This window comes from Panulirus ornatus, chromosome 57 (assembly GCF_036320965.1).
Source record: "Panulirus ornatus isolate Po-2019 chromosome 57, ASM3632096v1, whole genome shotgun sequence".
NCBI classification, from domain to species: Eukaryota; Metazoa; Arthropoda; class Malacostraca; order Decapoda; family Palinuridae; genus Panulirus; species Panulirus ornatus.
This window is the reverse complement of record NC_092280.1, coordinates 16,954,016-16,966,902: the sequence shown is the minus strand read 5'-3', so window position 1 is coordinate 16,966,902 and position 12,887 is coordinate 16,954,016. Positions and strand designations below refer to the sequence as shown.

At 40.0% G+C, this 12,887-nt stretch overlaps 1 protein-coding gene across 1 annotated transcript in view; it reads right to left on the bottom strand.

Moving 5' to 3' along the window:
- Window positions 1-12,887, bottom strand: part of LOC139766186 (voltage-dependent T-type calcium channel subunit alpha-1G-like) — a 1,124,919-nt gene that overhangs the window by 427,836 nt on the left and 684,196 nt on the right. The window contains exon 14 of the mRNA XM_071694457.1: window positions 8,119-8,260. Within this exon, the coding sequence (XP_071550558.1) occupies window positions 8,119-8,260 (142 nt within the window). The remainder of the gene's footprint in view (window positions 1-8,118; window positions 8,261-12,887) is intronic.

Below are 12,887 nucleotides of genomic sequence, written 5' to 3'. Positions count from 1 at the left end.
GAATAAAGTGAATCGGAACGATGTGGTATATCGGAGTGGACGTGCTGACAATGGATTGAGCCAGGACATGTGAAGCGTCTGGGGTAAACCATGTAAAGTTGTGTGGGGCCTGGATGTGGAGAGGAAGCTGTGGTTTCGGTACATTATACATGACAGCTAGAGACTGAGTGTGAACGAATGTGGCCTTTGTTGTCTTTTCCTAGTGCTACCTTGTGCATGTGCGGGGGGAGGGAGTTTTCATTTCATGTGTGGCGGGGTGGCGACGGAAATGAATAAGGGCAGACAGTATGAATTATGTACGTGTGTATATATGTATATGTCTGTGTGTGTATATATATGTTGAGATGTATAGGTATGTATATGTGCATGTGTGGACGTGTATGTACATACATGTGTATGTGGGTGGGTTGGGCCATTTTTTCGTCTGTTTCTTTGCACTACCTCGCTAATGAGGGAGACAGCGACAAAGTTTGATGAATAAGAAAAAAAATACTTTTAATCCTATTCACTCTTATGCTGATGATTCCACTTTACATATTCAACTCATTTTTCCTTCCCTCCTCTCTGAAGTCCTCATTGTCTATTTTGTACTGATATTTCCTCTTTCAATTTGGACTTGTGCAACGTTTATGATAGGGGACATAATAACTTCATAATATCTAATATTACTAAAATGCAATTTCCCCATATATCTCTCTCTTAGAATCATTATTTTTCCTCTAGTCAGTTTCAAATACCACAATTCAACCCTGCAATAACATAAACATGTTAAGCATAACCATGCCCACCACTTTACCCTACTAATTCCACATAATCAACATTACAACCACTTTACCCTACTAATTCCACATAATCAACATTACAAAGTCTATTTCCCAAAAGCTGAGAATTTTGTAAAGGTGCTGTAATCATTTTTCTTGTGAGCAGCCATGTCATATCTATAGATGATTTATTCACCCAAGTATAGAAAGCTGCTCACACAGCTTGGGTAGTTCATCCTCCTACTCTATCAATTTGAGTGGAATCAAAAGCCTACCATCTCAATAATTCTCCTGGCATCACCTCTCTCCAACCTTCCCTTTCTGTATGCCATGATGTTGCTCTCTCTCTATTCCATAGGTATTCATTTGGCCACTGTTTTTGTAGGCTGTCTGTACGTGTCCCCACCCAAAATGATTGGACCCCTGACACTCATTTGCCTACTGCTTCTCATAATTTCTGTGAGGAGACTGACCATTCGAGGACTGGTCGTCAAGTTACCTCCTCCTTCCCTAGAATAGCTAAGCTATGGATCTCTCTTACATCTTCTGTCTTTCCTTATTCATATAACCTCTCTTCTTCTTCTCTCTTCCCTAGAACAGCTAATGGATGAAATTTTCCTTCTTCTGTCTTTCGTTTTTCATATAACCTTTCTCACTTTAAGGGCGAAGTCTACAAACACCTGCAGAAATCCTTATCAATTTCTTTCTTTTCCCTTTACTTTAATCTTTCACATGAAATGACCTTAAATGGGGATGTTGGTCACTAGGACTAAGGAAAAAAAATCACAAAAGCTACTTAAAATTATATTCATCTGATTTCACTTATAGTAATGGATACACTCTTGTGGGTAAAATTTTACCTCAAATAAGGCACAATACTACTTTTTTCTGAAAGAATTGTCATCATCTGGAATGATATACCAGTTAGAGTACAGGTTGAGTACCCCTTATCTAAAATGTCTGGGACCAGAAATGTTTCCGATTTTGGATTTTTTCAGATTTTGGAATATTCATATATACATATGTGAGAAATACTTAGAAAAGCAAATGGATTTGTATGTAACATTTATGGATCTGGAGAAGGCATATGATAGAGTTGATAGAGATGCTCTGTGGAAGGTATTAAGAATATATGGTGTGGGAGGCAAGTTGTTAGAAGCAGTGAAAAGTTTTTATTGAGGATGTAAGGCATGTGTACGTGTAGGAAGAGAGGAAAGTGATTGGTTCTCAGTGAATGTAGGTTTGTGGCAGGGGTGTGTGATGTCTCCATGGTTGTTTAATTTGTTTATGGATGGGGTTGTTAGGGAGGTGAATGCAAGAGTTTTGGAAAGAGGGGCAAGTATGAAGTCTGTTGGGGATGAAAGAGCTTGGGAAGTGAGTCAGTTGTTGTTCGCTGATGATACAGCAGGGGTGTGTGATGTCTCCATGGTTGTTTAATTTGTTTATGGATGGGGTTGTTGGGGAGGTGAATGCAAGAGTTTTGGAAAGAGGGGCAAGTATGAAGTCTGTTGGGGATGAGAGAGCTTGGGAAGTGAGTCAGTTGTTGTTCGCTGATGATACAGCGCTGGTGGCTGATTCATGTGAGAAACTGCAGAAGCTGGTGACTGAGTTTGGTAAAGTGTGTGAAAGAAGAAAGTTAAGAGTAAATGTGAATAAGAGCAAGGTAATTAGGTACAGTAGGGTTGAGGGTCAAGTCAATTGGGAGGTAAGTTTGAATGGAGAAAAACTGGAGGAAGTAAAGTGTTTTAGATATCTGGGAGTGGATCTGGCAGCAGATGGAACCATGGAAGCGGAAGTGGATCATAGGGTAGGGGAGGGGGCGAAAATCCTGGGAGCCTTGAAGAATGTGTGGAAGTCGAGAACATTATCTCGGAAAGCAAAAATGGGTATGTTTGAAGGAATAGTGGTTCCAACAATGTTGTATGGTTGCGAGGCGTGGGCTATGGATAGAGTTGTGCACAGGAGGATGGATGTGCTGGAAATGAGATGTTTGAGGACAATGTGTGGTGTGAGGTGGTTTGATCGAGTAAGTAACGTAAGGGTAAGGGAGATGTGTGGAAATAAAAAGAGCGTGGTTGAGAGAGCAGAAGACGGTGTTTTGAAATGGTTTGGGCACATGGAGAGAATGAGTGAGGAAAGATTGACCAAGAGGATATATGTGTCGGAGGTGGAGGGAACAAGGAGAAGTGGGAGACCAAATTGGAGGTGGAAAGATGGAGTGAAAAAGATTTTGTGTGATCGGGGCCTGAACATGCAGGAGGGTGAAAGTAGGGCAAGGAATAGAGTGAATTGGATCGATGTGGTATACCGGGGTTGACGTGCTGTCAGTGGATTGAATCAAGGCATGTGAAGCGTCTGGGGTAAACCATGGAAAGCTGTGTAGGTATGTATATTTGCGTGTGTGGACGTATGTATATACATGTGTATGGGGGTGGGTTGGGCCATTTCTTTCGTCTGTTTCCTTGCGCTACCTCGCAAACGCGGGAGACAGCGGCAAAAAAAAAAAAAAATAATGAGATATGTGGAAAACAGGATGGTATGGAAACAAACGGGTTAGAGCTGAAACATACCTCAATGTTTCGACCGTTCAATGGTTTTCCTCAGGAGATACCGATTCCAGCATTCGGAGGGACAGTGTTCCCAGCAAGTGATGGTCATCCGATCAGACTCCTTGGTGATTGGACTACTTTTCCTTCTGCCTTCACCCATTTACAGCAATCCCCGCTGCCTGATGTGACCAGCAGATGAACCCAGACCTTATGTTACTCTTTTTCGTAATCCCCTCCTCTAGGAGAACTCTCACACTATCACTAAATGGTCAATGCTAAAGCAACTAAAGGCAAGTGACAAACCATCAGAGAGTGAGTCATCAAGGCATCCGACTAGGTGACCATCACTTGCTGGGGAGCAAAGTCCCGCTGAATGCTGGAATCAGTATCTCCTGAGGAAGATCTATGAATGGTCAAAACATTGAGGTATGTCTCTGCTCTAACTCTTTTGTTAACATACCATCCTGTTTTTCACATTTGTCATGACAGATAATAGATAATGGGGTATCTTGGGGATGGGACTCAAGTATAAACACAAAATCATTTATGTTTCATATATACCTTATACACATAGCCTGAAGGTAATGTACACAATATCTTTAATAATTTTGCACATGAAACAAAGTTGTGTATCACTGAACCATTAGAAAGCTAAGGTGCTATGTCAGCCACCCATGTGGACAATTTGAGGTTGTTTGGCTTCACCTTCATCCCTGACTCTGAATTCATATGCTACTGATAAGCAACCATTTTCTTACATGTATTTACACAGAGCTGAGAATAACCAAAAAACACAGTGAGTAATGCAAGTGAGGTCAGATGTGGAAGTTTCCACTTGTAATGTCATGTAGCTGTTCAAAAACTTTCAGATTTTGGAGCATTTCGGATTTTCAGATAAGGGATGCCCAACCTGTATTTGAAAATAGTACGACAGACATACTTAAGAACAGATGATGTATGTCTTGTATCAAATTCATGACCACCATTATTTATACCTTCAGAGTTATATGAAAAGTTTACTAGTTTTTCTCTCATATATATCTGTACATTTTCTTTTCATATATCAACCTAAGTGTCTGATCTCTTTTACTAAAACAAACAGCCTGCAGTTTGAATACCTTTCTATCCCTTTATATGTAATGGACTTATCAAAAAGACTGGACTCATGCCTGTTTGCTGATAATGCCAGCGTCATAAGAAGATTAAAGGATAGTAAAGACTGCACTGACTTTCAAAATGACAAAGCCAGCTCCAAAACTGGCCCAGTGTGAAAGATGTTAATGAAATTAATTGTGCATAAACAAAATGTGAAGATGGGACACTGAAAAAGTCTCAATATGAATATTATCCAGCAGAAGAAGCTACAGGAATATGTGTGTGAGGGCCTTAGGGATCAACGCTGTACTTAACCTGTCACCAGAAAACCGTAAAGGAGACAAACATCTGCTCTACTAGCAAAAATCTTAATTGTCTTTGAATGAATATATGAATAAAGTGATCAGCAAACTACCTGCAATGCATATTAAACCAAAATCAGAATACATTTCATGAGTTTGGTCACTGCAGTTAAAAAACAAAGAACTAATAGAGATGGTCCACAGATGGGCAAAAAGGATTGTACCAGAAATAAGAAAAATGAGCTACAGAGAGAGGGTAGACTTGACCACAACCTCCAAGTGTATGAACTAATTTGATGATAATGACTGCAAACAACTCTTGGTAAGATGCAGGGATACATCAACCAAAATGCTCTCTCAAAAACATTAAGCACAAAACTTGTTAGAAAAGATAAGTGGTAAAAACTAAGTGATGATAATGTGAGTGTTGACGCAATAAAGAAATATCAAAAGTTGCATGATAGCAGAAAAAGTTTTGGAGATGAGTCCCACAGAACATCCCTCCTCAGTGTCCAGCAGTAATCTGCCAACATAGAGGGGCTCCACTTTCCTTGGTAAAACTTTTCCATGTCCAAAATGACCAGATGAAATCTTTCACTGTGCTCATCAATGACTGCCTCAAAATTTTCTGGGAAAAAGTCTAAGTGCAAGTTTAAAAAGTGAATCTTTAGACTTATACTGCACCCCAGAGCTTTATATGAAGTCAACAGATCTTTTACAATATCAGTAGTTTTCTGATCCATGATTTCCAAAAAAATCTTTACAAACTCTCTTAAACAACAGCCATGCAGTTTTTTCAACTTCATCTCACTCTTCATCGAACTTTTCATCTCAAAGCAGTTCCCTGATCTGTGGTCCTACAGAAATACCCTCCTTGATTTTTGCATCACTAATTCTGGGGAATTCATTCCTAAAATATGTGAACCCATGGCCAGTTTTATCCATACCTTTGACAAAGTTCTTTATCAACCCGAGCTTAATGTGCAAAGGAGGCAGGTAAATTTTCCCAGGATCAAAAAGAGAAGGATTAATAAAATTCCTCCTCAATGGAGTCATTGATGTTCATTTTGGGCACACTTTCTTTACATAATGATTTTTCTTGTCCAGGCTGTCCCATTCAGAGTGGAAACAACAGAACTTTGTGTAACCAAGTTGCATTCTACGTAGAAGTGCCATAACCCTTAGGTCACTGCATACATAAAGTCCCCATACTTAATTTTCTTCCAGAAGAAGCTTCATGTTATCATACAATTCCCTCATATTAGCTATGCGAGCCAAAGGAACACAGGGGAACTTATATGGAGTAGAACCACTTTCAAGCTTACTTTTGAGGAGTCCATAAACATGTGCCACTCATCTGTGGCCAAGTGCCTTCATAACAGAATGAATATCATTGTAAAACACCAGACCATCTTCAAGGGAGAAAAATTCTTTGAAAACAACATGACGATCACGATAAAAACACTCTTTAGTTTCATTCTGGAGATGATTCCAGTCCTTTAACCTGGAGCCCAAAAGTTTGGCTTGCTTCTTAGATAAATCTAATTTGCAGATGAGATCATTAAGATCTCCTTGACTCAGCAAATGTGGTTCAATCAAACAACAGCTTGCTTCAAATGTCTGGATCCATATTGTCCTCTACTTGGTCTACTTTCTCATCACCAGACTCATTGTCACTCAGTGTCATATTTCTAGGAGGCTCTGGCGCAGGCAATTCCTGACTGTGAAGTAGTGGCCTCACACCAGATGGTATATTAGGATATCTAACAGTATGCTTGAATTTTAAAGTTATACCATCTATATTTGTCAGGCAGAAGTAGCAATACGAAGCGTGATCTGGTTCTCTCTAAACCACAGGAATAGCAAAAGGCATAAGGCATGAACCTTTTGCCCATGCTGTGAGAAGCCTGACATATATGACACAACAAATATGGGGACCTAACTTTTATCCTGGTCACCCACTTTACAACCAAAGTAATGCTCACAGTATTTTTTAATGAAGGGGGGGAAAGAATGGTTTTGCAATATGAATGTCAATTCATCGCAGATGTAGCAGAATGAATTCGGACTATTTACACAGTTTCTATGTATTACAATGGCGGATGGGGAATCAGCATGACACTTGAATACACAAAAGCACAATCTGTCAATAGAGTGGAAAAGACAGTTTATAAATTGAGTTCTAGCCTGCAACTGAGAGAGAACTGCTACTCAGGAGTAGGCACTGTTTGAATGTCCCAACATTTCTAGTCTTGTTCCTGCAGGCCCCTGGTGACTCATTTATCCAAACCTGTGTTTTCAAAAAGAAACTATTGCTCTTCATAAACAATGAAAATAGCTTTTTGTGAAACTTTTTGTTTCAAATGCTTCTTAGAGCACTGGTACATATATTCTGTATGCAATGATATGCAAGTATGCTGGAAAAAAACAACTATGGGTGACAGAAATTCTGAGAACATTTTTGGATTAAGCATGCAAAAAATACAGAACAAACTCTTTTTTCCATGGGACAAAATCTTTGTTAACCAGTGTAATAAACCAACTCATGAAGAAAACAAACTTAATTCATAAGTAAGCTTATCCTTGACCAGCTCATAGTGTCTATCTCTGAACAGACAAGTAAGGAATACTAGGTAACATAACAGCTGTGCAGGGGAGCTATGATAGCATGATGCCACTAGCAATAGTAAGGTAACAGCTTAATAAGTCATGGGTTATGAGTGGAGTCTTTCATGCAACTCTCTAGGATACATTTCAGTTATGTTTTTTGTATGTGCTAAATGTGACTGACTTTATTAGCTATATATCTACCTACCTTGCTGACAAGACTGGACAACTTTTTCAGAACTATATGATGGATTGCAAGCATATGAGTTGGCCTAAAAGGTTACTTATAATACCTAAAGTTTTATTAGAGTTTTAGAGGGCTGAAATTTGTGGTGTTCATTGGTTACATTGTGATCTGTACACTGTTTTATATAAACTTGGCTTTTAAAGGGGCAAGAATCATACCATAGGTTTTATGGGGCATTTCTGGTAAAATATTTCATGATGAAGGTTTTGCACAGCAGTTTTAGGAATTCCAGTGAGTATATGTGACAGCAGTACTGCTATGATTTAACATGGTATGTTTGATGAAATTTCATGAATGCAGTTTTGTGAGGAAAGTTTTACATTGTATTTTTGTTAGAGACTGATACAGTTTTACATGCTATCTTTCCCTGAAAAATTGTACAATGACATTCATTGGCGAGGATGTAAGGAGGTGATTTTAACAAGAAAGTATTCAGAATGTATATAACATATTGACAATTTCAATCCAGATCAACTTGGATTAGGATTTACCACTACAGGTTAATCTAAGATAGGCTACATTAAGCTCAGTCATTACAAGTTTGTTCAAGCACTCACCCTTCTCAATGTTACACTTGGGGTCAACATCAAGCAGCTTCTGCCGTAGCTGGTTTTCTTTAACACGGTCTTCATTCCCCTTTGAGAGTCTTTGCTCATCATCTGGGCCTTCTAGTGTAGATGCTGACCGCTTTTTCTCATCCTATTATTAACCAAAGACATTTAGTCACTATGTACATATATGTAAGATGATCATTTTGGATATTTCACAAAGAAGGCTCTTGTTCCTAGTTATGTGGTGCCTCAGTATGTTCCAGTATCTAATATTCAATTGCACTTAATCTTACTTCCCCATAGTGAATGCGTGGATACCTAAGATAAGCCTATTTCTCTCTTGTCTACCAACCTGAGTTCATTAGAAATATCTGATAGACAATTAGGTAAACTTTAAAGTTTCCTGACATAACCATAGAAGAAAGGACCTTACTGAACTTCACAGAGATCTATGGACAATTTATGAACACATTACTCAAAGTTCTTTTGGCAACTTTTTGGGACACAGTTTCTTGGAAGAGAAATGAGGAAAATGACTGTACTAGTTATACTCATGATGTGAATTTTTTTCTATGTCAGCGCTAAGAAAAATGACATCTTGCAAATCAAATACTCATGATGTGAATTTTTTTCTATATAAGATCTAATAGGGATAATATCTTGAAAATTAATCTCATAAACATAAGCAATGGCTCATTTTACTTGTGTCTCAAAAACATGAGCAAGTGTTCACTTTGCTTGATTCTAATAACTATTAATAGCACAGTGAAGTAAAGGCAGAATGGAAAACACATTCATCAACAATTTGTTCATATCAACTGCAATAAAACAAACCACAACTGATATTGGAGGAGAAAGAGAGAAGCAGACCAGCAATAAAGCTAAGCCATCAATAACATGCTTAAGGGAAAATTCAGTGTCAAAGGCTGAAAGACAATTACAGCAGAAAGGAAGGGGGAATACATATGGAGAGAGAGAGAGAGAGAGAGAGAGAGAGAGAGAGAGAGAGAGAGAGAGAGAGAGAGAGAGAGAGAGAGAGAGACAGAGAGAGTCCATACATGTTTCCCATTCCCAACACTAGCAAGGTAGAACCAGGAACATATGAAGAACTTGCCTCACTTTTTCATACATTTTGCTATTTCCAATAAGAGTGAGATAGCATGTAGAACAGATGAAATAGCCTTAGAAGATAAAGTTTTCCCATGTCTGTGTGTGTGTGTGTGTGAGTGCACTTGGGAACTTATCATGTTTCATTTTTCCATGGACTCTCAGGAATATACTTGATCACGCGCAAAATTGTGATCCTTTCCAATATATATATATTTAGTTTTTTATTTATTATACTTTGTCACTGTCTCCGGCGTTAGCGCAAGGAAACAGACGAAAGAATGGCCCAGCCCATCCACATACTCATGTATATACATACACGTCCACACACGCACATATACATACCTATACATTTCAACATATACATATATAAAGATGTACATGCCTTTATTCAATCCCGTCACCACCCCGCCACACATGAAATGACAACCCCCTCCCCCCCCATGCGTGCGAGGTAGCGCTATGAAAAGACAACAAAGGCCACATTCGTTCACACTCAGTCTCAAGCTGTCAAGTATAATGCAGTGAAACCACAGCTCCCTTTCCACATCCAGGCCCCACAAAACTTTCCATGGTTTATCACTGACGCTTCACATGCCCTGGTTCAATCCATTGACAGCATGTCGACCCTGGGATACCACATCGTTCCTATTCACTTTATTCCTTGCACGCCTTTAACCCTCCTGCATGCTCAGGCCCTGATCGCTCAAAATATATATATGTATATATATTTATTTATTCATTTTGCTTTGTCGCTGTCTACCATGCCTGCGAGGTAGCGCAAGGAAACAGATGAAAGAAATGGCCCAACCCACCCCCACACACATGCACACATGCAAACATACACACCCACAGATCCCAACTTACACACATATATACACACACAGACACACACATATACACACATGCACACAATTCACACTGTCTGCCCCTACTCACCCCCATCGCCACCCCGCGACACATGGAATAACATCCCCCTCCCACCTCATGTCCGCGAGGCAGCGCCAGGAAAAGACAACAAAGGCCCCATTCGCTCACACTCAGTCTCTAGCTGTCATGCAATAATGCCCGAAACCACAGCTCCCTTTCCACATCCAGGCCCCACAGAACATTCCATGGTTTACCCTAGACGCTTCACATGCCCTGATTCAATCCACTGACAGCACCTCGACCCCGGTATACCACATCGATCCAATTCACTCTATTCCTTGCCCGCCTTTCACCCTCCTGCATGTTCAGGCCCCGATCACTCAAAATCTTTTTCACTCCATCTTTCCACCTCCAATTTGGTCTCCCACTTCTCCTCGTTCCCCCCACCTCCAACACATATATCCTCTTGGTCAATCTTTCCTCACTCATTCTCTCCATGTGCCCAAACCATTTCAAAACACCCTCATCTGCTCTCTCAACCATGCTCTTTTTATTTCCACACGTCTCTATTACCCTTACATTACTTACTCGATCAAACCCCCTCACACCACATATTGTCCTCAAACATCTCATTTCCAGCACATCCACCCTCCTGCACACAACTCTATCCATAGCCCATGCCTCGCAACCATACAACATTGTTGGAACCACTATTCCTTCAAACATACCCATTTTTGCTTTCCGAGATAATGTTATCGACTTCCACACATTCTTCAAGGCTCCCAGGATTTTTGCCCCCTCCTCCACCCTATGATTTACTTCCTCTTCCATGGTTCCATTCGCTGCCAGATCCACTCCCAGATATCTAAAACACTTTACTTCCTCCAGTTTTTCTCCATTCAAACTTACCTCCCAATTAACTTGACCCTCAACCCTACTGTACCTAATAACCTTGCTCTTATTCAACCCTACTGTACCTAATAACCTTGCTCTTATTCACATTTACTCTTAACTTTCTTCTTTCATACACTACCAAACTCAGACACCAGCTTCTGCAGTTTCTCACATTGAATCAGTCACCAGCGCTGTATCATCAGCGAACAACAACTGACTCACTTCCCAAGCTCTCTCATCCACAACAGACTGCATACTTGCCCCTCTTTCCAAAACTCTTGCATTCACCTCCCCAACAAACCCATCCATAAAAAAATTGAACAACCATGGAAACATCACACACCCCTGCCGCAAACCTACATTCACTGAGAACCAATCACTTTCCTCTCTTCCTACACGTACACATGCCTTACATCCTCGATGAAAACTTTTCACTGCTTCTAGCAACTTGCCTCCCACATCATATATTCTTAGTACCTTCCACAGAGCATCTCTATCAACTCTATCATATGCCTTCTCCAGATCCATAAATGCTACATACAAATCCATTTGCTTTTCTAAGTATTTCTCACATACATTCTTCAAAGCAAACACCTGATCCACACATCCTCTACCACATCTGAAACCATATATTTATATATTCATATTTGGACGATTTTTGCAGGGAAAAAATGCAAATGAGTGGGGGATGTATAAAAGAAAGAGACAGGAGGTCAAGAGAAAGGTGCAAGAGGTGAAAAAGAAGGCAAATGAGAGTTGGGGTGAGAGTGTATCATTAAATTTTAGGGAGAATAAAAAGATGTTCTGGAAGGAGGTAAATAAAGTGCATAAGACAAGGGAGCAAATGGGAACTTCAGTGAAGGGGGCTAATGGGGAGGTGATAACAAGTAGTGAGTAGTGAGAAGGAGATGGAGTGAGTACTTTGAAGGTTTGTTGAATGTGTTTGATGATAGAGTGGCAGATATAGGGTGTTTTGGTCGAGGTGGTGTGCAAAGTGAAAGGGTTAGGGAAAATGATTTGGTAAACAGAGAAGAGGTAGTAAAAGCTTTGTGGAAGATGAAAGCAGGCAAGGCAGCAGGTTTGGATGTATTGCAGTGGATTTTATTAAAAAAGGGGGTGACTGTTTTGTTGACTGGTTGGTAAGGTTATTCAATGTATGTATGATTCATGGTGAGGTGCCTGAGGATTGGCGGAATGCATGCATAGTGCCATTGTACAAAGGCAAAGGGGATAAGAGTGAGTGCTCAAATTACAGAGGTATAAGTTTGTTGAGTATTCCTGGTAAATTATATCGGAGGGTATTGATTGAGAGGGTGAGGGCATGTACAGAGCATCAGATTGGGGAAGGGCAGTGTGGTTGCAGAAGTGGTAGAGGATGTGTGGATCAGGTGTTTGCTTTGAAGAATGTATGTGAGAAATACTTAGAAAAGCAAATGGATTTGTATGTAGCATTTATGGATCTGGAGAAGGTATATGATAGAGTTGATAGAGATGCTCTCTGGAAGGTATTAAGAATATATGGTGTGGGAGGCAAATTGTTAGAAGCAGTGAAAAGTTTTTATCGAGGATGTAAGGCATGTGTACGTGTAGGAAGAGAGGAAAGTGATTGGTTCTCAGTGAATGTAGGTTTGCAGCAGGGGTGTGTGATGTCTCCATGGTTGTTTAATTTGTTTATGGATGGGGTTGTTAGGGAGGTGAATGCAAGAGTTTTGGAAAGAGGGGCAAGTATGAAGTCTGTTGGGGATGAGAGAGCTTGGGAAGTGAGTCAGTTGTTGTTCGCTGATGATACAGCGCTGGTGACTGATTCATGTGAGAAACTACAGAAGCTGGTGTCTGAGTTTGGTAAAGTGTGTGAAAGAAGAAAGTTAAGAGTAAATGTGAATAAGAGCAAGGTTATTAGGTAC